The sequence below is a fragment of the Zeus faber genome (assembly GCF_960531495.2).
Source record: "Zeus faber genome assembly, chromosome: 4".
NCBI classification, from domain to species: Eukaryota; Metazoa; Chordata; class Actinopteri; order Zeiformes; family Zeidae; genus Zeus; species Zeus faber.
The window spans coordinates 27,281,347-27,308,623 of NC_137191.1; the positions used below are offsets into that span (position 1 = coordinate 27,281,347).

Here is a 27,277-nt window from a genome sequence, read left to right on the forward strand (position 1 = left end):
CGCGCGCCCCGTCCCTTACGCCCGCCCCCGTCACAGCGGCCGATAAGGAGACGGAGACGGAGGCGCCGCCGTCGTTCGTGACCTTTATTTGAAAAACAAAAGCACACGTTCGGGACCGCGCGCCGGCGTGCCCCTGTTGTTCGGTCGAAGGGAAGACCACAACGGCTAAGCCTTCACGCGTCTCGCCATTCCCCCCCCCACACCCCCTCTTGTCTATGCAGGGAAACTGCTGAAATGTGCGTTTCTGCCACAATGGCCCCGTCACACGTCAAATCCCCGAGCGGAAGCTAACGAGCCGCCCGCTTCCCCTGCTCCCCAACACACCACCACCAAATAAGCCCAGTTATCCAGGAAAATGTATTTGTTCTCTCTTTTCAATCATTTGTTTAAGTACAAATATACATTCATTTCATTGCAGTATGTATATGTGTGTGTGTGTATATATATATATATATACATATATATTCACTTTGAGTAAATAACAAACCCCAGTACAATGTTATAAATAATTACGGGCTTCTTTCTTTCTTTTTAAGTGTTTGACAAACATATTACAATATGCATAGTGTGGCGCCACCCGTGCGTTCAGAGTCCATCATGAGAGAGCGACCCGGTTGTCTTTAGCCCACTTCCTCATGGTCCTGATGATGTACTCCCCCTGGGGGTTTCCTGAGCTCCACAGCAGAGACAGCACCTCTTTCAGGATGTCCCTGGCAAATAAACACACAAACGTCAGATCAAATACCTTCTTCCCCCCAAATTGGGAGTTTCAGCCCTTATTGCACTTCAAATAAACATGCACAAAAGCACTGTAGAGTACTGTGCTTTTACATTTGTGAAATACACTTGAATAGTTCAAATCTCCAAATTATTTTTGGGCAAAAGTACAAATCTTGATGCTGAGGGGTAGACCTTTGTCTGCTTATTTTGATATTGCGACTATTCCATTTCTGACTCAAACATGACAAATGGACTAGAACCCTATTTGTTGTAAGAGTATACTACCACTACTACTGATAACAACAACAATAAAGACAATTGTTACAAAATTATTATTTTACTGACTATTCTGCAAAATATTGGTATGACAGTGACCGGGGATGTTCTAGACATCCGGTTTCACTATTAACCACGCTCAAACTAAGTTTTCCAAGGTGTGAACATTTTAGAAGTTAGGGTATGTAGCTATGGTATTTCAGTATTTTTTAACTCTCTACTCGTGGGTGAGTCGTGTGTGTGCGTGCGTGTGTGTATGTATGTGTACGTGTGTGTGTGTGTGTGTGTGTGTGTGTGTGTGTGTGTGTGTGTGTGTATGCATAGTGGGCCAGAGGTTTGTGTGTTAGTGCCAAGTGGCTGTGGCTACATACAAACGTTAGTTTACAACGAGGTGCTGTGAAAATGACAGAGGGATGCCATATCCCCACCTTACAAGGACAAGAGAAAAGCAAATGGCCATTGTGGGAGCACTTTGGACATCTGGGAAAAGTAACAATGGAGTCGTTGAAGAAATCGAAAAAATCCAATTTGAAATCATGCAGAAACAACATGGCAGCCAAAGGCTCCAGCGTGTCTCGCAGGTTTCAGCATCTTTGAGATCCAAGACTTTCAAGGTGGGTTACGGTTATTATTCTGGTTTCAAAAGGCTGCGATTATTAATTCCCAAAGGGCAGCTACTTTCCACCACCTTACCAATATTTTGTCAGTATAGTGTATTATTTGCGGTAGATGTGTAATTCTAAAATGTCTTTCCTTCCATTTTCTCAGACTGTGATTTTGGCTGGAATGAGCACACGTTAAAAGCAGCAGCGGCGTACCTGGACTCCCTGCCCGCCAGTATCAGCTGGAAGACGCCCACGCAGGCTCCCCTCTTGCCCTCCCAGTAATTAGAGCTGGGGTACAGTTTCTCCAGTGCGTCGAACGCCTTGGCCGCGTAGTAGAACTGGCCCATCTGACACAACCACGACAACAGGGTTTTCAGTGAAGCCGTAGTCAACCAAGGTTGAGAGAGAGAGAGAGATATAGGTATAATTTATTTTTTCCTTCATTTCTTCTCTTGAGCATCACCTTGTAGCAGTCGTTGGCGACAAGCTGCAACAGGTTGAAGGAATCTGAGGAGGTTCCCATGTTAAGGTAGAGCTCCCAGGCCAGACGACCCTTCTGGTTCATGATGTCTGAGTAGAGAACCAATTGGGTTTGTTAGAACGAAGCAAACTAATAGATTAGGAGAGGACCATGAAAACACTTTTTTTTTTCTTCAATATTTCGATTCTATACATCTGGTTATATTATACACATATTAAAAACATGTAAATTAGACATTACTTATGCTAATTGACATGTCTGGCACACTATTTTGTGTTGATACTTCCCGCTTTTATTTTGGAAGAAATAACTATTGGCTCATGTTACGTACAGCAGCGGGCCAGCCAGCTCTGGTAAACCTCGTCACTCTTGATCTTTTCACTCTGAATGAGTAAAAATATCTGAAAAAGACGAGTACAAATAAAATCTGAGTGAAATCCTATGACTAGAGTGGTTAGTACATTTCTTTACAATAATGTGTCCGGTATAATGTTTTCTCTAGAAGGGCACCTCTTCAGCCTCTTTGTAGCTGTAGACGGAGGCTTTAGCCTGGGCGTAGTTGAAATTGAAGGTATCGTCGTTGCAGAAATAACTCTGTAAAAAAAAGAATGATTAAAAACGCAAGAAACTTAATTCATGTCCTCCAGCTCACGCACACCGTCAAGTGCCCACATAGAGAAAATGGACATTGTGAGCGTTTTTCTTTTTAATAGCAAACCAGAATGAATCTCTTTTCACAAAAGGAAGGTCCACACAACACACACATATCAAGGACCACACATGTACTTCGGATCCAGAGGGGTACCTTTTCACCGGCGTGCAGGGGTCTTTTCATTCCCCTCCATCATACTTACAGTTGACATAATACAAGTCAAGGCAGCTCCTTCTCTGCTGGAATATCGAACACAATGCAGTGCCTCAATGACTTTTCTACTGAGCAGGGGCTAACCTTGACAGAGTTGAGATATATGAGGACGTCCTCAAAATGCCTGGATAGGAAGAAGCCCGAGGCCATGCACTGCCTGCCAGGTATTGTGTCTGGAAAAAAGGGAGGTGTAAACACATCTCTCTCTCTCTCTCTCTCTCTCTCTCTCTCTCTCTCTCTCTCTCTCTCTCTCTCTCTCTCTCTCTCTCTCTCTCTCTCTCTCTCTCTCTCTCTCTCTCTCCTCTCTCTCTCTCTCTCTCTCTCTCTCTCTCTCTCTCTCTCTCTCTCTCTCTCTCTCTCTCTCTCTCTGTGTGTGTGTACCGCATTCACTGGCCGAGCCACCGACCAACTGGAAGTATTGTTGGGCCATTTTCAGATGGTCTTTCTGAAAGGGAGGATGATCACGTCAGCTATGGTTGTCATTCCAGGTTGGTTTACAGTAGACTTTTATTCAGCACAAAGACTTACCGATCCAATTTCTTGTCCCAATGCGACATTGACCACTCCTTTCAAAATATACTCCTGCAAGAAAAGACGATGGTTAAGAAGCTTGTGACGCCCTCTGAATAGCTGCCCACTCATGATGCTGGACTTTCACAGGGGGAGAGAAATGCCCCGTGATTTCAATAAAACGTTCATCACAAAACCAAAAACTACCAACATATTACCAGCGTCCTTCAGTCCCTTAAATCATTGCACTCATTCTCAGTGAGCCTCATTCACTTACATGTGCATAGAAATGCTGACTTTGTGTGCTGAAAAGCTGGATACCCTAAATCACAGCCAGATTCAAGACTCGTGCGTACCAGCCACATTCATTCTCATTCACATGCGAATGTGGATGAATCTGAATGATTCTAAATTGACAGAAGCTAATTAGCATAGACCACGCCTTGATTTTGCCATATAAGGAAGTTCCTGCTGCTGCTCAGTGATAGAGATGACCTGGATAGCACACTGAAAAGCTAACCAAGGTCCTTTTATGTATTGTCTGATCTGAGCCAGTGGATGCTGTGTTTGCTGAGTTTCGCACTTTGGCTGAAATTTAAAAAAAAGTGGAGGGATAAAGATAATTTTTTATTTATGAATTAGACAGAGGCTGGATGGTGCTTTGATGTACACATGCTGTGGGTGTGATCTAATGCTCCAATCCTGGAAGTCTAGTGCTCTTTGTTATGAGGGAATATGATATATTCCATTTGTATTAATATTTACATACATATTTATATCACACATCATTTAGCAGACGCTTTTGTCCAAAACAACTTACAATTATTCATACAGCGATGGACTCAGCCATCAGGAGCAATTAGGGGTTAAGTATCTTGCTCAAGGACACTACAGCAGGCTACCAAGAGGAGCCGGGAATCAAACTGGCAACCTTCAGATTAAGACGATCCACTCTACCTCCTGAGTTACTGCCCCCCCTGACTTGTAGCCAGGAAGCTGATGATGGGAGGACTTGGTTGCGTGGTGGTATCAGGGGGGAGCGGGTGATCTGGTGATGTGACTGAGTTGGGGCTCCAGATTTTTACATATATAATAAGATACTGTATATAATAATAATAATATAATGAATAATAAATAAAGTTCTTGCAAGTGGAAACCAGCCGATCAGCCATTGATCACTCTCAGTAAACAGATCCTTGTAGATCTCTAAAGTTGCCTAATGCTATGGACACATTGAAAGTCGTGCAAAAATCCAAAATGGAAGTTGGCAAGAAACGAGGGGTCCAAGTTGTTTGTGCACTAATTTGCAGCGAAAAAACAAGGAAGAAAAAGAAAAGAAAAAGAGAACAATGGGTGAGAGAATGGAATGGGATATGTTGGCAGCAACTACTGACTGTTCTGCAGAGATAGTTGGAGGTAAATAAATATTTTGTTATTATACATTATTAGATCAATATATTATTATATATCATAAAAATGATTTTATTTAAATATACATATATATGCTGATCCGGTGCACTTCCAAAGTCTCTCCTTCTCTACTCCTCCCCTCCCCCTCACCCCACGTCTGCTCTCATTGGTTGTACCCGCCACCATGATAAGTTTTCCAGCGGAGAGGGACGGGGGGGCGGCGACGGCAGCTGCTCCCCCAGCCGCGGCCAGGCCCAGCCCTGCTTTGCACCCCAGACCGACCGGCCCGGCCCTGAGAGCCATTCCTTATGCCGAAGTTACGGATCTGATTCTAGCTCATTGCATGGCTCTCCGACAGGACCAGATATTAACCCGCTTGATATCTATCGGGCATCTTTAACAGTTCACACAGTGATCGTCGCTCCAGGAGCAAGCACTGATTTTACTGCGCTGGAGCTTTGGTCAGCGATCTCCAAATAACTGTCTGCAAGTGCAAAATCACGCCAGAGTCACGTAGCCTGAACTCCACATCAGGCGCGTCCAGCAATATCTTCCAATAAAGCTAAATATGGTCACACCATTATCCACACCATTACCACAAATTAAGCACTCAGATTTCCCCAAGAGGACTGACTAATAAAATATACATACATATGATACTTTGGATCTGCCAGGAAAGCTAATTTGACTGTTTCTTGAAGGATAGATTTGCCATTTATTAGCCCATACCTTACAGAAATGTTGATTCCTTTTATTTATAACTTTTCATATCTCGGCCTCACTGAGCAATATTGTCAAAATACTGGCCACAAACTTTTTTATCTTTTGCACCTCCGCAAATCAGTTGTTTTGGCAACACCCGCACATAAATAGGAGACTAGAAACAGGTATGTTTCTTACTAGTAAAGTGTTCGGAAAGGTTGTGCTATGAACAGTTATACATGTTTCAATTAAAACATTTAAATAAGGTATGCGTTAAAATGATAGTTAACCTATCCTTTGAATTGTGTTCATTTTTTTTTTTTTTTAAACAAAAGTTTAAGCATCAGTACAAAAGTCAGAGTTGTGTTGGGTGAGCACCTGCGGCGTGGTCGGCACCAAGTCTTTGATGAGGTTATAAGCCTCCTGGACATCGTCTGCAAATGATAGATGACAGCACAGGAGTCCAAATGTTAGGCTTCTCGAGGAGAAAAAAAAAAAAAAACATGCACATGAATCACTGGAAAATAAATGTATGTAATTTGCATGAATGATTACATTTGGAGAGGTACCAAAAACATGTCTAATCCTCAAGCATATTCAAACAAGCAAGTACTATATAAAATTATACAGGTGTGGGTGTTATCTTGTCAGTCTCCACTTTTTGGCAGTTTATAGGGATTGGGAGGCTTAAAGGTCAATGAGGTCATCATTAAGCCTCCTTCACACCGAATGCGACAACCGGAAGTACATTCATTCCTATAAAGAGTCAGATTACGCATATAAAAAGCTGTAACGCGCTGCGGTACGGAATTTCCGCGTCTGTTCAAGGCCTCGGGAGGCGTTCAGATTTTCCAACTCCTGCGACAAGTTTCAGTCAGACACTGCCACCGGAGTTATGTTAAGTCAACTTTTTTATTGGAATTGGAAACAAAGTCAATAAATCAGGTATATTATATGATGTCGTCAGTAATGTCAATCTTGGATGTCACAAAATTCATTTTCAATATATTTTATATAAGTGAATTGTGTGTATTTTGTATTTTATTTTTTGCACTTTGAAACACTATATAAAAGCGAGTTTTAAACTCTCGTTCATGGACCATGGTAAATTTCCAGCTGAGCAAACTACTCGCTGTAGTACTGGAAAAAAACAGCTCTCCCATTTACTCTGACACATAATATTGTGACGCGAAACTCAGACGCGGTTAATCTGACGGCCACTAGGAGGGAGGATCCAACTGATTCGGTGTGAAGCAAGCTTTAGAGTGGTGGTAATTTCTCCAATTACAATTTGAACATTACCACAGGAGAAATGCACTGATATAAATGGATTGACATGAGAATAAAGCTACAATACAAAAGCTACCAAACGAGTTTCATGTGAGATATTATTGGTTTTACGGAGTTATTTATCAGAGAGGGACATTTTCTAGTTAAACTTGTGGTGTATTTACGCTCAACTCTCAGCATTGTTTCTCCTTTAGTCGCGGGAGCGCTGCACCTTGTCTGAGGTAGTAGATCACCAGGTTGAGTCTGGCCTCTGGGATCACATCGATCAGCGGGCGGAGCACCTGCAGGGCCCCCTCCCCCCCACGAAACACTACCTGCAGGAGAAGGGCGCAGTCATCCAACCGTGAAATTGGATGAAATTGTGACATGAAAACAAGGCGATACTGTAGAGCAAAAAAAGTGTTTTGTGACAACCTAAGACTAAGTGTACACGGTTTGAGGATTGAACGTACAAACAGTAAGCTTGTGCCAAGCTGTGGAAAATTGTGAATGATATGCAGTAAACAATGAACAGTTTAACTATTCAACAGGGAAAATATTATGACTGCGTTAAAAAAATACTATAATAAAAAATCTATATAATATAGTAAAAAATAAAATCAATATAAAAAAAAATTAAAATGAACAAACAAAAATGAATACAATTCTATTGTTTCCATTTCTGAATCAATATGAAAATTGCAATATTGATACTTGTAATTGATACTGTTTGGAGGTTATACAACAATTTTCCAATTAAATATAAATACCATAGTTAAACATTTATTTAGATATTTTATTTCTATTAGACAGAATTTGTTTCTGTGAAATATTTTTGTGATGCACATGAGCCTGTAAACTGAAAAAGTTTTAGCTTCTCTTAATGCATAAAATGTCAATATGTGGAGAAAGAATTATATGTATCGTGAATTTAATTTGGATTCAGTTGTTGAATCGAATCGTGAAATCTTATGGAGTTGTGGGATCCTGACCAATACCGAGCCCTAGGAAATATGACTTCAAACACATGCCACATTAAACACAGAAACTAAAAAATAGCAGAATAGCAGAATGGGGAACCGCTCTGCTAGTCCCCATTCATTTTCTTTTAAAATGCCAGTTTTACTGTTTAGGTTCTTGGACTTCCTGTTCTTGACGATCAGATGACTTCAACCAGGAGGCATTTATCTTTCTTCTTACATTGAGATTATAATGATTTGTTTATGTGAGGCTTTCGTCACTTTCTCCTTCATCTCCATAATACAGACCACATCACCAGTTGAATGATATTGCAAAGTTGGTTATTATGCCATTTTGTGTTGTTTTTTTCTAAATTATATAAAGTACACATTTTGCAAGGGCACTTTTTATTTCTGCATGTTTTGCTTTCGTCGACATTTAGTAGTAGGCATCAAAGTTTTCCGTAAACATACACATTTACACAAGCACATGAATTGTTTTAAAATTACCAAAGAAAGACAGAGTGTGGGTCACCAATAGATACCCACAATAGAAAAATGGATGCATGGAAATAAAAAGGCAAAAGAAAAAAATATATATATATATATATTTTTTTTTTTGAGAGCTTACCAGGTTGTGTCGGATAAGCTCCTTAGCAAACTCAAAAGAGCAGGAGGAGATGTCGATGAGGTGCTTCAGCTCAGCCTGCAAGAGAGAGAGAGCGAGCGAGAGAGAAAGAAATGGCGCTATAGTAAAACAAAAAACGCAAAGACCCCCTACATTAGACAGATTTTAAGGCGTGTTTGGCATTATTCTATAAATGACTCCACCAACAATCAATTTTTATTTGTTTCGTTTTTTGTTCGCTCATTTCTGCAGCCCTTGAAAATAAAGGTGATGGGACTGTGCTCCACCAGGACGATCCGGGACCAAGTACATTACATTATGGGGCGGACACAGATCAGGCCTAATCTTAGACTAAATCCCACTTTTAATCTGGACTAACTGAAATGGCCATTCCCAGTCATGGTCTAAAATAGTCGCAGACTTGCCATTGCCTTGGTTTAAAAAGAAAATATGACTTCCATAAGAAAGATTAGGTCTAAGTGAAGGCTTAAATCGAACCTGGCCAGATAGGTTTATCTTTGTATTTATCTCAGGTTGACCTTGACAATAGAGAATATTGATTATCTGGACCAAGACCCGCACCAACACCAGACAGAAGGAGCTGACTTGTCCTTCATTTGTCTTAGTCTAGGACTTCCTAGTCTTGAACAAATTAATCTTCAAGTTAAGCAACGTCTCAGAAAGACATTTTTAAATTCTGGATTCATTTAGGTAGGGTAAGCTCAGTCCTGATTTAGATTCAACCCTGTCTGCAAAACCGCCTCATCCTCCCCCACAGATACATACTATGACTATACCTCTCCCACACTCTACCTCAGCTGCTTTGCCGTTGTAGAGCCTGAAGTGGTTGCAGGCCTTGAGGTTGAGTGCAATGGTGGAATCAGGAATGCTCTGCAGGTAGACGGCCAGAACCTCCTGGGACACGTCGTAGTAGTCCAGCTTGTAGTAGCACAGGGCCACGTACACCTTAAGCGCCAGGAAGTCCCTGGTCGGAGACGGGAAGTGGCTATAATGAAATGCTGTGCGCTAAGGAGAAACGGATGATCAACCGAGAAATTTTGAAATACTCAAACGAAAGGGAAAAAACAGGAAGAGGAACGGGAACCGGCTGCTGAGAAAAAAGGTAGAGATGCTGTTCTTCAACACTGATAATACCTGCTCCTAAAGAGCTCACTAAACACCCTGTCAGTATTTTTATTAATGTGACTATTTTTTGAAGGGAGCACATTGGTATAAAGTAGAGGTCGACCAATACCTTTTTTTCCAATGGCCGATGCCGATGTTTAGAGAGCGGGGTGGCCAATGATCTATATCATGCCAAAATCAGGTTGTTGTTTGTTTGTTTTTTGCATCTGATAAAATACAACAATTTAATAATAATAACAACTGAGACACAAAATTGCTGAACTTATAAACATTTATTTAACACTTATGTTATTGTCTGCATTGTCTCTGCAGTGCACTTATTTTGAATAAAAAAATTATTAACAAAATAAATGTCCACAGATAACCCAAAAAACTACAACTTTGTAAAAAAAAAGTATGAATGAATAATTATAAACGATAAAAAATAAACAATAATAAACTGCGTCATATTAAAATCTGCTCTGGAAATAGTCTCCCTGTTAAAGAAATGCAGGATTTATTCTTTGTTATTATTATATTACAAGTAAAGTATTGAGACAAATGCGAATACAAGGAGTGGAGGTGGAGAAGGCGGATGAATTCAAGTACTTGGGGTGACCATTCAAAGCAGCGGCGAGTGCAGAAGAGAGGTGCAGAAGAGAGTAGAGGCAGGGTGGAGTGGATGGAGAAGAGTGTCCGGAGTGATCTGTGACGGAAGGGTTCCAGCAAGAGTGAAGGGGAAGGTCTACAGGACGGTAGTGAGACCAGCCATGTTGTACGGTTTAGAGGCTGTGGCACTGACAAAAAAAAGGTGGCTGAACTGGAGGTGGCAGAGTTGACGATGTTGAGATTTTCATTAGGAGTGACAAGGATGGACAGGATTAAGAATGAGTTCATTAGAGGGACAGCTCAGGATGCACAGTTTGGAGGAAAAGTGAGAGAGGCCAGATTGAGATGGTTTGGACACGTGTGTAGGAGAGATGAGAGTTACATTGGGAGAAGGACGCTGAGGATGGAGCTGCCAGGCAAGAGGAAAAGAGGAAGGCCAAAGAGAAGGTTTATGGATGTGGTGAGGGAGGACATGCAGGCGGTTGGTGTAAGGGAGGAAGATGAGCAGAACAGAAGGTGTTGGAGGCAGATGATCCGCTGTGGCGACCCGTAACGGGAGCAGCCCAAAGGAAAAGAAGAAAGTATTGAGACAAAAACATCCTGTTTTTACTAAATTAAGTCCCATAGCAACGGAAAGCAACAGGGAGACCTGGGTCTCCAGCTCTGGACAGTGGGCTCCCGGCTGAGGGATCCCCAACACCTGCCCCTCATGTCCACAATGCCCTTTTTATGTGGCGCGTTTTTTTTTTTTAAACCGTGAATGGGCATCGAGGTGACGGATTTCAGCGATCAGAACGCATTGGGATGCTCGCCATGCATCGGGGCGCCCGTGATCCGCGTTCCGTTCTCTTATTGAACCCAAACTAAAAAGAACCGTGTTGTGGTTAAAACAATTGGAAACACACAAAAATAAATAGATCTAAAATAAATAAATAAATTACAACAGGAACACAAGCACAGTGCATCGCTGCCTGGAGGAGGAAAAAAAACTTCACTTGAATTCTCTGAGTGAGGTTTATGTTTTGCCTCAAATCCAAATCATTTCCAAACAGTATTCCTGCTGTTTTCTTTAAAAAACGGTCGCGGAGGCTCTGCACTTGTCAACTTTAATGAGCGAAACCATAACAAATGAATGAGACTAGAAGAGAGCAAGTGAGTGAGAGGAGGCCGGGCTATGTGGCACCGCAGCGGTGTGTGCATAGCTGTCAAAGAGAAGAGAGCAAGGAAGCAGCTGCTACCAGTGTATCTAGAGTGCGGAAAAGGATTATTGAAACAGTTTCAAATATTCAGAATTGATATAACACTAGCCTGCAGACATTTTTTGTTACTCGGCCTTGTGAGTGCAGGCATCAGCCAATGCCAATTATCCAAAATGCGCAAATATCGGTCCGATTAATCAGCCGACCGATCAATCTGTCGACCACTAGTATAAGGAGCCTCTTCTGCATTCAACAAGTTTCCTTTTCAGAATCCTCTCTAGTCTGCATAGTTGAGACACAGAGCCTGGTATGCTTCCTCTGCAGGATTGCAGCCGCCACTTTTCAGGCAGTATCTACTTTATACAATATGAAATTGCTTAACCGACTTTTGGCACAAGACTTATTTGAATTTTGAATAATTACTTTGACAGGATAAATGACATTAATTCCAGAACCAAAACAGACTTCTCCACACATTCTGAACCCTGGATTTCATTCATCAAGGCTGTCATTTTCAGAACTTGCAAACTCCTTTGCAAGCTTTGATTTGTGTAAATTTTTAATTGATTGAGACTTTTATATGTAATCAAGGAATCCAATGTTATCCAATGTCATCAGGACAGCCCTTAAGCCCCTACGTACAAAGGACATGCGTGACCACAACAACAGACCCGGAAAACAGACCTGTTTTGCAGCATGCGTTTGTAGATGTCAATGGCCTCCTGGTAGTGAGAGCGCATGTAGTGGATGGAGGCCAGACTCAGCTGGTCCTCCGTCACGTCCTGCAGGTTCTGGTGGAAGTCCATCAGCTTCTTTTCATCATTGAACTGACACCAAAAGGGGAAGTCAAAGCAGTTACAAGGCAAAGCAGGTCGGGGAGGCGTAGTGACATAGTCCCTGCTCTACACCGGATACTGATATTGGATATTGACTAATATTAATACAGAATTGTAACCCAAAGTATTTTCCAACCTTGTGAGCCAAGTGGAAAAGGAGGCGGTTCTGCAGCAGGGATGCTGGGCCTGCAGAGAGAAAGACGGCAAATGCAATTGTCAACAAAACCGTGAACAAATATAAATTCAGTATAAATATTTGAGTTTCAATTATGCGCAACCATGGTCCTGTCGAACCTCTATCTTGCACAAACTAGAGCTGCACAAACTATGTTTTTCCACCGCTTGTTGCACTATTGAGAATTAAATTTTTTTTTAATTTTATGCCACTATCACAGTATAGACTTAACATTATAAGTAGTATGATAATATTATATATGATCTCTCTCTCAGATTATAAACTGATTGAACTGAAGTACTGACTGAATGTTGGAGCACTTTTCCAGATCAGGACTAAAATAATCCTATTTAAATTAATCCAGAAATTAGAAATGCCTTTCTGAGATGTTGCTTAATTTAAGATTAATTATTAGTTGTAGACTAGGAAGTGATTGACTAAGGTAATGAAGGACTAGTCAGCTCCTCCTGTCTGGTCTTGGTGCTGGTCTTAGTCCAGCACCAAGACCAGACTGGAGCTGAATATTTTTCTCTATTGTCAAGGTCAACTTGCCTCTGGCCAGGTTTAATTTAAGCCTTCACTTAGACCTAGATTAGAGCTAATCTTTCTTCTTGAAATTAGATTTTTTAAACCAACTCTGAGACAATCTAAAACAGTGACTGACAAAGGCAATGTATGTTAGTCCAGATTAAAAGTGGGATTTAGTCTAAAATCAAGCCTAATCTGTGTTCATGAAACCACCCAAATGTGTATTACCCGGGGGGGGGGGTGATTTCAGGGGTTATACAGGTCAAACATTTTTGTTAAATTGGGAAGGAAAGAAGGAAGGAAGGAAGAATAGCTTCCCTGCCATATAGGGATAATCACCTATAGGTAATGACACTTAGAGAAAGTATGAAGCCTACCCTTGGACGCGGCCTCCTCTGCCTCTCTGTAGAGCCCCAGGAAAAATAAGGTGCAAGCCAGATAGACCCACACGTCTGGTGGACACTCTGGCTTCAGGGTCAGAGACTTATACTCCTTTTAAAACATGATGAGGACACATTCAGAGGGTGATCAAGAAACAAACAACAAGAAAACTGGTTATTATTCATAGGATCGATTAATCAAAATTGAACAGGTCTGTAAAAAAAAAAAAAAAAAAAACAATCACATCCTTTTATACCAGTGGTATTCAAACTGTGCGCCCACCCCCTAGTGGGATACGGAGGAATTGCAAGTGGAAGATGAAGGAGGAGAAAAAGGCCTTTAATATTTTAAGCACTGATTTGACATGACAAATTCAATTTCCATAGATATCTTTGTGTACAATTTCTAATTCTAATAGGAAAATAGTTAAATAAAAAAAATCAGGGCGATATTTGTGTGTGAGATGGGAAAAGAAAGCAGTTGTTATTTTCATTAGTGAATTGAAAATAATACAATGTGTTTAATAATCCAATATTTTAATTTGTTTTAATTATTTGTTTCAGTATCATTATTGTGACTGCATGACCTTGCTTACTATAAACTAAGTTAGTTTGCATATGACAATTTCTTATTTGAACTTTGGGAAGGGGCGTCAAGTCCTGGAAATCCTAGGTGGGGGGGGCTTTGAAAATAAAAGTTTGAATACCGCTGCTGTACACTGTAGAGACAAGGCATGCAGAGTGTTTATATTGTATGTCTCATTTGAAGTATTCTTTATGTTTGTTGTTTCTTTTTTGGTACACATAGAAACAACGCATACCTCCATAGCTCTCTTGTAATCGCCCAAGTGAAAGGCACAATAGCCCATCCAGAGGTCAGCATGCTCCTCCCTCTCCCCGACATCTCTCTGGAACTTGAGACATATCAACATTTCAGGAGCGGTGACACTTTCTTTTGGGTTTGTTCTCTGCAGACAGCCATGGTTTGAAAATAACTATCATGATATTATGATATTATATTATGGACTTGTAGCTCAACAACATGCAGTGTATATGCCCTACCCTTACACGAAGCCTTAATGCCTACTTCACACCGAATACGACAAACAATGAGAACAAAACGGAAGACCATACATTCCTATAGAGAGTCAGATTAAATACACAAAAAGCTATTACGCACTGCGGTGAGGAATTTTATGTGTCCAATCGGGGCTCCACGATGCATTAAAGATTTTCAACTAATTTTCGAACTAAAACAAAGTAAATCAGTCATGTATATAAGATAATTACATTATTAATGTAAACGTTAGATATCACCACATTCGCAACAATCATTCTCATTTTATAAAAGTGAATTGTGCATGTTTTTGTGATACTTACTACATGAAGGAAAATTTAAACTCGCGCTCAGGAAGACAGAAAATGTCCAGCTGAGCAAACTACTCACTGTTGTACTGGGAAAAAACTTGGCTGTCGGATGTGACGTCAGACTAGGTGTGAAGCATGTTAATAGGACTGACTAGAAGGTTCCCTCTTGTACTGTTAAGACTGACAGAACCAACATTAATACGCAATTATGGATGAATAAGAATAGAGGAGCAAATTAGCACTGTAAATGATCCTTATTAAAAAACGAATAAATCAGTATCTGACCTCGCTATATTCATGAATGAGTTTAAATAAAATGAATGCCCTGAAGATCAAAACCTGCCTACGATTGGGAAATGTTCATTTTTTTTCCCAATGATGTTATTAAAATTAACAACAAAATAAGATCTAATGCACAGGATGAAGGCAGCCCTCTTTAAAATGCATTCTTCCCCACTCCACACAGGTCACAAAAATGACCAACAATAACACAGAGGAATATGAATTTCCCAAAGAGAAATTAAAATGAGTGCACTGGTGTAATCAATCTTTTAAAATGTAACTAAGACTATATTTTGGATAAGTAAAGCCCAGATGAAGTGAATATGGTGGCTAATATGCAGTCCTTCATGTTAGTTCATGCAGCCAAGTTACTTCTGATTGCAGGTCAAACATTATTTACTCTCAATTAAAGTGGCCATGATTATTCTCTTTAAATTTGTTTCACAGAGAAATGTTTAAATATTGATAGCATTTAAGTTGAATTATCCACTATTGAAATAAACAAAGAAAGTCTTTGCAGTAAACAAACACTCATTGGGTGAAAGAATGGGTACAGACAGATACACTGCGGAGGCCCCCCTCTCTCATAAGTACACATTGCTGAAGGATGTGCTGAAGTCCCCTTTTTGCAATTTACTACAAACTACTTTATTTTTGTTTTTTCAAAATGACCGGAAACAAAGTGTCTTGGTTGTCACTTGGTTGATGTAGAATGATGTCTACTGTTAGTAATATAGGAATGTGTGTGTGTGTCTGTGTGTGTGTGTGTGTGTGTGTGTGTGTGTGTGTGTGTGTCTGATGGTCATTTCAGGGAAGTCCACGACAAACAGAAACATTTACAGTATTTTTAATTTGACCCTTCCTCTATCATTTCCTCCTCCCGCCTTCCTTCCCGGCTTCTTCCCTCCTTCCTCCTCATTCCTTCCTTTATTCCTCCATCCTTCGTCTTTCCATCCATCCTTGCTCTATTCCTTCCTAAGTCCCTTCTTCTTCCTTTCCTCCTTCCTTGATCCCTTCCTTAGTCCATTCTTTCCTCCTTTTTTTTGTTCCATCGTCCCTTCCTTCAACTCTCCCTTCCTTCCTTCCTCCTCTCCTCCCTTCCTTCCTTCCTGCCTGCCTGCCTTCACTCCTGCCATCCTCTCTTCTTCCCTCCTTCATTACTTCATTCATTCCTTCCCTTCTCTTATTATTCCTTCCCTCATTAGTTACTTCCTTTCCTCCTTCCCTGCATCTGCCTTCCTGCCTTTGTCCCTTTTTCCTTCCCTCCTTCCTTGCTCCCTTCCTACTCCATTCTCCCCCCCTTCCTTTTTTCATTCCATTGCCCCTTCCTTCCTTCCTCCCTTCACTCCTCCCTTCCTTCCTGCCATCCTCCCTCCTCCCTTCTTCCCTCCTTCCTTCCCTCCTCCCATTCTTCCTTCCGTCATTCCTTACTTCCTTTCCACCTTCACTTCCATCCTTCCTTGCTTGCTCCCTTTCTTCCTTCACTCCCTTTCCTTCTTCTATCCTTCCCTCCCACCCATCCTTCCCTTCTTCCATCTTTCCTCACTCCCTCCTTCTTTCCTTCCTGCCTTTGCTCCTCCCTTTCTTCCTTCTTCTTTGTAATATTAGTTCCATATTCTACACCATGAATTAGTAATCTTACTACCAAACTTCAAAGGAAGGAATCTCTGTCTATCTGTCTGTCTGTACGTACGTCCTTTGATTATCTCGACAACCGTTGATCGAATCTACTTCACACTAGGCGGGTGTATTGCTGGGGAACCAAGGACGTGCAGTGTCCAATTTGGACATGCAACACGTGTAATATTAAGAAACTTTCAATAAACTGCGAACAGCTAGCCAGCAGGAGCCGATGCTCTTACTTACTTACGACACACAAGAACGGACCGTCGCCCATTATAGTAGTGGGATGGGATGGGTTGGCATAAGGTTTAAAGATGAATGATGCCAATTGATTAAAGGAGCATCATTTGAAGGTACAAGTACTCCATGGGAATCAACTCAGTGAATTAACACAAGCAACTGCTTTCAGGAATGCCTTTTTCACAGTCCCTAATTCAGATGTGATGTTGCCATAATTCATTTTTGCACGAATCTGTGTTGACAACAGTATAGCCTATTTCGTCTTTGCCTTGTTATATGTGAAAAAGAAATTCACAGTAGTGAAATCAATGTTCAAGAAGCCTATATTTACATATCCAGATGATAACTTCCTGTCCAGTGCCGGGAGAAAAGAACAACAAAGAATTCAGAATAAATTGATGTTTTTCTTCTCAGGACTTAGTCAGAATGGTCACAGACCTTTAAACTGATCTCAATCTGTGGTTCTTCCTAGAAAAGCATTCAACATAGGGTCCTTCAATGGGTTCCTGAGGGTCCCCAGCAAGAGTATTAATAGTTCAACTTCGTCATTATTTAATTTACAAGACATTAGCACCCTTAGAGTACAATCATATCTGACAATAAAAACCTTCTCAGATCAGGGTCCCAGAGATTTAATCTTTTCAAATGAAGTCTGTGGCCTTATTTGTATCCAATTGAGGCTCTAGATCACCAAAATCCGAAATCTACCACCGCAGTGTATGGTGTGCATATACCTCTAACAATGTCAGGGCTCCGAGGTAATCCCTCTGCTGTAGATATTCCTCGAGACAGGGAATCTTCTTGGTCTTGTTGTTGTTGTTCTTCTTCTCATTTATACGTGATGAAGTGTCCCCTTCCAGCGCTGGCTTCACACGGGACAGGATCTGTTTTGGTTCAAATGCATTTTGGATTAAAATCACAGGAGGACAAGCGGTCATTGACCATTCACGACTTCGTAAGGAACTTTCGTTGGATCCCACTGGAGATTCAAGATTTGTGAACATGCTCATAATGGGCAAACTTCCAACGACGGTGCAAAACAAAGCAGGACGGATGAAAATAAAACGAATAATACATCTGAAAAATTGTGTATGTGTACGAATGTGTGTCTGTGTGTGTGTGTGTGTGTGTGTACGTGTGTATACAGTAGCGCAACAGAATACGTATGTAATGTTCAACGGGGAATACGGTACCGTACAGCATTCCCCAAGTGAAATCGTGAAATAAATAAAACACACACAGGGATCAACTTATATTTCTCGACCTTGCATTCTTATGTGTTTTGGCGCTCCTACCATGTTGATTCCCGAGAACACCGGGTGGCTTGTTTACCCCTAACCAAGGTAACGCAACGGGGACCTCGCCTGCCTCCGCGAAGTGCGTTCAGATATCTATACGGATATGGAATAAATATCCATATGCTAACTAAAGTTAGAAATACATTTGACAACTACAGATGGGACGGTCGACATCGACGCAAAGACGCTTCTTCGCCCGCGCGAAGCGCAACGGTACCGGAGCTTATATCGATAGGATTTCGTGCTTGTGATGTCAGACGCACCAAACGTAACTGTCCCATGTGACCGGAAGTAGTTTGATCCGAAGAAACCTCGCCAATTATTTATACACACACACACACACACAGTTTTTCATGTTTGATATTTGATATAGGTTCACTATTTATTTAAGTTATCGTTTGTTGTACTGTAGGCATCAATGTTATATATTGTCAATTCTTTATATTTTACTGATTTTTCACTGTGCGGAAACATCCTATTTTGTGTCTACTTGTTTTGATGTGTCCTACTTTAACACCGCAAATTCCCTCAAAGAATAGGATAAAAAAATAAAGATTATCATTCGAAATACACCTAAGGTGAGGTGTGAAATGAGCTTCCGTACAACTCCCAGTCAGGTTAATTCGGCGTAAAAGTCCATAGACAGCACAAAATAGCATACAAAGATTGGCGGAATGTATCCATTATATATATATTATGTATACCAGTTCAGATACCACGACCACATTGTATTCATAATCAAAACCCTGAACAATCTCAAAACAAAATATCCTGGAGACTTCCGCTTAGACATAAGTTCTGTGGCCAAACATAACATTTTGGTGGCAAGAATTTATTTACCACTTGTTGCCTAGCAACAATACAGATGTGCACACGCTGAATTGGGCTTGATTGTGCACGTTAAAGGTTTTGAAATAGGTACATTTCTAAACAAACAGATCAGGAAACCTACGCAACCAATAATGGCACATTTGCCTTCATGACATGGCAGTTTTATTCAAGACTGCCCCAGTGCTAATGGATAAGGCACTTGTGGATTCAAGTCCCACCCAGGTGGTTGATTTTTTGGGGATGGTTCTTATATCATTGTCATCATAATTTAGTGATTATACCAGGCCAATATGCAACCATCAAACCAGACTCCTTGGCTACAACATATAGCCATCAAATTTGGCCATGCTGAATAAAGCGTCAGTATATGTGACTATTCTAACTCTACCATCACATGCAATTCCAAATCAAGTTAAGCAAACAAAAGTTTAAGAAGAATGATCTTTTTATTGACTTCAAAGCTCCTAGTGCTGTACAATTCTCATTCTTTGGACACAATTTGGACCAATCTGAGGAAGCACCACCCCAGACAGATGCCCGGACAGTAGGAGTTGCAGACCAACCCTCAGCGGCAAGCTGGGCACTCCAATCCTCTGTGGGAGAGAAGGAGCAGAAAAAACATTAGGCTCTAAGAAGAATCTGCCACCAGAACAATCAGAAAACTTTGCACATTAAAGCAGCACTATGTAACTTTTGGTATTTGGCATCCTTACAGTTTGAGTGCAATTGCACTGTTGTAAAACTGTCCGATGCCTAAAAAGAATACTTTATCAGACACATTTGAACCTTGTCGGTCACATTTCAATGATAGTGTTACAAATATAATTTACATCTAGGTTACAGTGTCCCTTGTACATACTGAGTCCAGAAATGTGGAGAGGGTGTTGAGTATCGCAGCATTTTTACCAGTGCAGTGCATGAGCACAGTATCTGGCATGTACATTTGACCGGCACAGAATCAGAAGATATGACACTGATTGGCCAGTCACTGGCCAATTCGTCACATTTGTGCTTGATTACTACACTTCCCATTTCACCTCAGCAATGCAGCGTTAAGCCTCAGTGGATATTAAGGTAACGCTCCTTGTCAGTGGATGTTGAGTGAGGGTGACCACAGTTCATAGCATCTGGCCCAATCCGAGGGATGTAGTTAAAATACCAAATACATGTATTGTATTGATTGCCGTAATTAAATTACATTTTTTTTGTTAGATATAATTTTATATATTTTTTTTAAATATAGTTGCGATAATATTAACACGGCCTGAGCCGATTAAAGGCACGGGTGGACGCCCATCACCTCATGGGAAGTAGAGATCCAGCATGACTTCTCAAGGCTGCTACCTGGAGACGGTTCCCCTCATTTGCAGCACTTCTCTGGTCAGCACCCATCATGTCAGGCAGACTGACAACCCTTGAAACACAATCAACAGCACCAGTGATTGTCAGTGACATTAGTACTCTATTTTATCCAGCTTACACTATCATGTCAGATGAGTCCTCAAAGTTCCATTTGACTGAAAACAAAAATGTAGCGAACAATATCTAATCTACCTATAAAAGAAAGGAATCTATGTGCTTTGATTATCTTGTCAACCGTTCATCCGATCTACGGCACACCTGATGGGACGTGCAGTGTCAAATTTGGACACAAGTAATAAACATGGAAGAGCGAGCGGCTCAGCTCTGTGCAGCAGACAAACAAAAGTACTGGGGTGTCACTTTGTGACATCATCCAATTCCACTAAACTGGGAGATTTGTGATCCAATACGTGAAGCATCATCGATTGAAGTAACCTGGACTCGACTGATGCTCCTGAAGTTCTAATATGCCTATATTTTCACATTCCGTGCTTATTTTTGTTGCAAAGTTGTCCTTACATTGTGTTAAACTGTGCTTTTTGAAGGGGCATGCACAAGTCAAACCATAATTTTTTCATATCTGTGGCTCAGGTCACTATCAAACGCCAGGTCATCGGGCAACAGCCCTCATGGTGTCAGCGAAACCTAGCCAGGTCACTGTGGCACACTTCCGACACCTAAACACCGACAGACCAGTGCCAGGCTTTAACAGTGTGCTCAATGTTCAATACAACTTTCAGGTAAGCAAAGTCAATATACAGTATTTCAAAAAAAGATTGAAAATGGACGGGCTTTATACTCAAGGCTGTAGTCCAGAACATTCTATAGCCAATATTTAATATAACCTTTCTAGCACCCAGAACCTTACTTTGTTGTTGCAGGGGATAGCAATATCCACATATTTGAGTGGTGAGTCTGTGTTGCACAGGGCAATTCTGGGGATATTGACGTAGGAGGCCTCTGAGTGGCTGGTGGTCAGCACATGGGTCAGTCACCATCAGGAGGCGGGGCTTCCTGCAAGCAGCTTGGATCTGATTGGTGAAGGGGTGTGAAGCGGCCATGGAAACTTGTGGCATCAGCAACATTCAGAACTGCCCTCTGCACGGGAAACCAAGATGCATATGAGAAAATAAATAAATTAGCTGCAAAAGCTGAAATAGGAATCTTCTTTGCGGGAAGGACCCAGACTACAAGAAGGCACTGAACTCATTTGTTAAGAGCAGGTTTTCCAGCTGGGACTTGTGGCCCAGGTTACTATCAAACGCCAGGTCATCGGGCGGCAGCCCTCATGGTGTCAGCGAAAACCTAGCCAGGTCACTGTGGCACACTTCCGACGCCGTAACACCGACAGTTCAGTGTCAGGCTTTAATAGTGTGCTACCATATTTGCTTTGAAATAGTCAATGTTTCATACTGTACCTACTTTGTATCGACAATTTAAAAAAGTTCAGATAAACAATTTAAATGCAGTTGCCGCCAAGCCACTGTATCTGCCTTTGGAGATCAACACAATTTCTTAAATCAAATGTTTACAGTCATACTAAAGGGGACTGCAAATCATTATTGAAAAACCTTGTGTCTTTTTAATTGTGAATGAGCAGCGAAGGCCCTAGTTCTGAGCCAATGGGGTTTAAGCGTTACTACGGACAGTTTTATTGACTCTGTAAAACTCACCGATTTCACCTCAACAGTACACTAAAATCTGTTTCTGAACAAATTTGAGACGAGAAATAAGCAATAGAGTTGCTGAATCTTCACTGACATTAGCTCTACAAGGCCTAATTTAAAAGATGGTCCCAACTTTGTTGCCATGCTCCAGACTTGTGGAGAAACTGACACCACGACGCACCAGGACTCTTGCACGCAGGGATGTTTTTTTTCATGTAAACAGCAGAAAATAAATCGACAATAATTTTTTTTTTTCGTTTTGTTTGGAGAAATGCAGTTCATCCGATGGAGCAGATGACCACAAAATGTAATCCATGATGAACTTACGTCAGCTCACACAGGAGAAAAAAACCTTTGAAAACAGAGCATTTAAGAGTTCTGCCAACAGCGATTACTATGTCATTAGTTTACCTCATTAGACACCAATATGTTCATCTGACCTTGCAACATAGGACAGAAATAAAGAAATGCATAATAAGCCCTTTTTAAATACTTAAACAGTAAAGGACACGAATGATAGCACAAACATGTAGAATGCCATTTACGACGCAAGGTTTTTCTTTAGCCTGGGAAGTTTGAATTATCAGTTGGCTTGCAAACTAGCCTGGAATTGGCAGACTGACCGTCGTTCTTCCTCTTGTACAGATAATGCTTCATCTGGAAGTACATGTTTGATCCTCCCAGATGAGTTACAGCCTCCTCCGTCATCTGCAGCACATCCAGTCCTCCGGACATTGTGACATCTCCCCCAGTTTGGTGAGAGCTGGGAAAAGAGGAGGAAGGGTGTCAGACTAGATTGTGTCCCTACTACTACATACAGGGATATTAACAGCAGCAAACACACTTTCCATGTTGAACAGAGCAAGAAAATATAATTTCGAGCAGTGCTTTGACCAGTCAGTGGATATGACTTTTAGTGAAAGACTAGAGGCGAGAAAGTTGATCTTCGACTCAAACTGAAAATGACTGAGGACTAACTTATAGTCCAAGATATTTGGCATAATTCCTATCGAATGTGGCCAATTTACACTTTGCATTCCACCAAAATATATCAATGACATAATTAATTATTAAGTGAGTCATTCACACTAAATATTTATGATTTCTGCCCAAATAAATCATTGACAGAATTAGACCAGTGACGTGCGGTGAGGTTCCTGGATGTTGAGGCACTGACTTTTTCCCCAGAGTCAGATTGAGTCAGATTTACAAATATATGAACCAATAGAGTAGCTTAAATTTACCATTCAGTTGGCAGCTTGCACATTGGCTACTGGTTGTGTTTCAAATCAGCATTCTTTACAGATAGTTAAGGTACAGATTTGGCCAAGGAAGAACATTAATTTTATAGCTGCTCAGAAAAAGAGCGCATTGGCTCTGCACCCTCCGTGTGTTCTTAATTTGCCATCGCAAATCCACAATTACTATTAGTATTTAATTACATACTCATTCAATACAAATAAAAGGATATACTGCAGTGTAAGCATGGTCTTACTTTTACTTGTAAATTAAGTCCCTTCTCCTATCCTTCTGAACAAAAATCTGTGACTGTGTAAGTCCTCCTTATCTGCCTTTAGCTTTAAAAGTCTCTCAGTCTCAATGGAGAGTATTGCCAAGGATGAAAGTAGTCGGTCAGTCCGATTCAGACTATGTTTTGTGTGTTTTCAAAGGAGAGAATGACCTTTCCACATATGCTGTTGTAGCCGATATAGTTAGCACCAGCTGGGTAACTGTCGCCTCAGGAACAGACTGCATCAGACCCTTCTGGGCCAAAAAGCTAAGAAGCTGACCAGGGGATATACATAAATTCCTCACTGTTTGTGACCTATCCAGTCCGATGAGATTAGCCTTTAGTCTCAAATTCAAAGAACCTGGCATATTTTAACAGGCTCTGCAGTTTGGTGTCATAAAAATGTTGACATGTCATTAAATTTTGTACAATCGACCAAACCAAGGAGCTAGCTCAACAAAATGATCAAATCTAGCTTCCAGTTGAACACTGATATTGTCCAGAACGTTATAAAACATTTGTTTCCTCTAATCTGACTGACTTGACTTCGGACACTATCCCTCAGGCGGAGTGTGGCGCATTTCTGCTCAAATCACTGATAGAAACTGTTAAACTCCTGTCTCTGGCTTTGCACAACTCCAATTGTGTCCCAGATTCGCGCACAAAATCCAATGTCCATTACTTTGTTCTGCAGCACTCTAAAGAGTGCATTGGTTTCAATGAAAATGTTCTCATATGACAACGAGAAAGCATGTTGATGCTTTTGACAGCCACCGCTCATATCCAGCCGCCATCATTAAGGTGTCATTATCCCAACTATCTGGATTTTCGCTCATAATATGGAATAAAGCACACAGATCAGATTGGTACATGCTTATTGTCTGCAAATTGAGCGTCATCTTGTAGGCACTGCTCTTGGTAAACATTGCGTCACAACATCATCCAGTAGGTGGGTGCGCTTCGTGGACTTACTGAATAATGTCCCTAGTCCGTCAGCTGTTTTAAAAAAGTTCTACACTCAGGCATGCATTTTTCCAACTGCAAGAGTACCAGATTCAATTTGTGTGTAACAGTGGGTAAATATGGCCTCAGGCACCTTTTCTTTAATCCTGGCCTGCACCCCATTGAGCTCTGATGACATCACAGACACGCCGTCATAAGTCTGAGCTACCGGCTTTTCGACACGTATTTCTCCATCACTCCCAAGACATACTCTGCTATAACAGCGGCTCTGTCTGTCCGTCATCACTCACATCATTAACGCCCAAAAACGCCTCCCTCACATGCCACCTCACTTTTAGCCACATAATGCACAATGACAGATCTGGGCTTTGTTTGTGACATCCGTTGTCTCGTCTACAGCAACAAATGGGGCAGCATTGATCTCCTTTTTGATATAATTTCTAATCACAACACCGATTGCTTCAATTAAGTTGTGTATTCTGTTGGACAAGCCAGAAAACACAGTGGATGTCTCCAAATGTCTAGCTAACCTTTCATCTTTCTCAGCAAAAGCATGTAATAGTTCCAGATAGTTGCCACGATTAGAAGCGCTGATACTCCCATCGTTACCACGGAATGCCAATTCCTGTTTGGCTAGGAAGCAGGTTGCATTAATGAGGTCTTTTAAAATCTCTTGGTTTTCCTTTACCTTAGCATTGTGGACGCTAATATTTTGTCTCCACTGTTGGTTCAAAGCCAAAACTATTCTTGAGGATCCAAAAGTTTTCAAAGCAATTTGGCTTTGAATGTGAGTAGTTGATCTTTCATGATTGCTGAGGTTTCCTGGAAGATTTTTCAAGACACAAAATCCTGTGTTAGTCCAGACATTGTCGCATGTTGAGAACAAAAGACAGGGAAAGCAGAAAAGGCGGTTTCTCATAGCACAGCCAGTCTTTTTGGTTGTACCACTCCATTTGAAAAGAGAGTTATCTTCTGTCCCGTTGTTTGAAGCAAACCTTTTAGCTCTGGCATTGGTCTTTCATTATTTACCACTTCATGTTTTGATTGAAAGTCCAGATTTTCTTAAGCTTGGATATAGAATCTATAAAAATATAAAAATTGACGGACCGCTGTAGCGCACTTGACTGCGCCACAGCGGAGGAAAGCATACCTGAAAAGTTTAAACCCCTGTGTGTGACGCACACACCCCCTTCAGTGAGGCAGAGGTATGGGCTGCCTCACCTCATGGGTTTTTCAGTGCGGTTTTATGTCAGATAAGCAAGACTAAATGTTATAGACACGCATGAAATACATTAGCAACTTTATGGAAAGTGAGGACATACAAGTGTCCACAAACATTACTTTGGTGACAAACCGTGAGAAAGCAAAAGGCGCATGCTCTCAACCCAGTTTGTGAGGGAGTGCGCGATCTGAGATGAGGCTCTGCCTCACCTGACCGCACGTCCATGAATTAGGCGGATTCCTGTCAGAACACCATTATCGTTCACTAAATTGCCACCTCATTTACTGTGCGTTACACCAACTGAATTCGGTTAGGTCGACAAATGTAAATAGGCTTTTTACAATATCTCATCAAGAACCAACTATAAAAAAAGTGAACCTTTCAATAATTACAAATTGTATTATTGATCATCAGGAGACAGTTTGGATTGGTCGTTACCATCATAACATGTGGATTTGAAAAAATACTTCAAGAGTAAGTCAAACATAAAGGTTTTAGTTTAATCACTGTATACATTATTTGATGAGGTTCTTTAAGCATTATTCCAATAACCGATTGTTACACGATGCAGGCAGATATGTAGTCGGAAGGGTTCCAATTACGGTGTTGAACGTCATATTGAAAAGGCCATGTCTGCGCTTCAGAAGGCGAGTTTGAGTCAGTTGCAGTCGTCAGATCACAACTAGAGGCTCGACTAGAAAGGCTACAGGGTGCTTCAGATTCTGGATCGCAAACCGCTAACATATAGGTTTAATGAACCCTCTAAACTAACCGTCAAGGTGCACAGCTGCTTGCCACACAATTCCACCCAACTCCATTGATCCATAGAGGCTATAATCAATATTTCCATGTTGAGCATCCGGGAAAGGGCGCTAACCTACGACTATCCACGTACACGTGCTGCATACCTGGGTTGTGCCGCGTGCCTGTGTATTAGAAAGCCCGGCGCGCTTTAGACACTGGTCTGGCACCGATATATTACCGAGTTGAAGCGAACAAGGGGAATGTTTGTATTAACTTCCGACGTGTCGTTAATTCGTGGAGCGTCACACTGGCGGTTAATGTCAAATTAACAAGAAATAACATTGATCGCTTCTCACCATGACGAAACGCCGCGCGGCGCTCTGCGACGCAGGGTAAAAGAGGCCGGAAAAGGGAAGTGACGTTATATATACCCCCAAATCCTCCAATCAGCTTCCACAGCAAACTCTTTATTATTATTATTTATATATGCGGATTTTCTTTATTATTAAATCAATAGATAGATAAATAAATACATTGTATTTAATTAATTTATTAGTTAATTCATTTCTTTATTAATTTTGTATCTAATTGATTTCGTTTGACTTCTTTAACGATATTATTTATTATGTCGCTCTCATTTTTTTTTTTTATCGATATAAAACTAACATGTTCGAACAGGCAGCGGCGTCGTGAAGCCCAATGAAGCCCCGAATGTTTTGAGTCTATTCATTTCTTTTCTAGTCAGACGAGCGTTGGTCTTTCTGCACAGCAGCTGCTTTTAACATAACTGTCGCAGAGCGGAACTTTCGTTGAAGGTGAGTTCCTACACGGCACGTAACGAAACGCTGACGAACGCTTTATCGCAGGAGTCGTGCGTAGTGTGGGCGGCA

General features: G+C 41.1%; 1 protein-coding gene and 1 long non-coding RNA gene across 3 annotated transcripts; both read right to left on the reverse strand.

The window, feature by feature from the left end:
* Positions 1-371: 371 nt before the first annotated feature.
* On the reverse strand, positions 372-18,318 carry ift56 (intraflagellar transport 56). The gene is made up of 18 exons (XM_079998748.1): positions 18,086-18,318; positions 17,525-17,674; positions 14,099-14,191; positions 13,275-13,389; positions 12,331-12,380; positions 12,043-12,185; positions 9,239-9,410; positions 8,429-8,503; positions 7,071-7,173; positions 5,948-6,003; positions 3,476-3,529; positions 3,329-3,392; positions 3,032-3,120; positions 2,593-2,676; positions 2,414-2,483; positions 2,065-2,171; positions 1,815-1,948; positions 372-710 (listed from the first exon to the last, which is right to left on the reverse strand). Exons 1-18 carry the CDS (start codon positions 18,086-18,088, stop codon positions 596-598), a joined length of 1,677 nt encoding a protein of 558 aa, XP_079854874.1. The 5' UTR covers positions 18,089-18,318; the 3' UTR covers positions 372-595.
* Positions 18,319-19,346: 1,028 nt separating this feature from the next.
* On the reverse strand, positions 19,347-26,778 carry LOC307229736. 2 transcript variants are annotated; one of them, XR_013844140.1, is made up of 6 exons: positions 26,744-26,778; positions 25,110-25,243; positions 22,572-22,711; positions 21,150-21,379; positions 20,220-20,333; positions 19,347-19,512 (listed from the first exon to the last, which is right to left on the reverse strand). It is a non-coding gene; the product is annotated as an uncharacterized lncRNA (long non-coding RNA). The 2 variants fall into 2 exon arrangements; XR_013844139.1 differs by lacking the exon at positions 25,110-25,243.
* Positions 26,779-27,277: the final 499 nt, after the last annotated feature.

What these genes read in the sequence shown, in the direction of transcription:
- ift56 (XM_079998748.1), bottom strand. An exon ending in AAACGCATGCTGCAAAACAG is followed by an intron (nt 9,411 to 12,042) that starts GTCTGTTTTCCG and finishes GTCTCCGACCAG; the next exon opens with GGACTTCCTGGCGCTTAAGG. An exon ending in AGCTTATCCGACACAACCTG is followed by an intron (nt 7,174 to 8,428) that starts GTAAGCTCTCAA and finishes CTTCTCCTGCAG; the next exon opens with GTAGTGTTTCGTGGGGGGGA.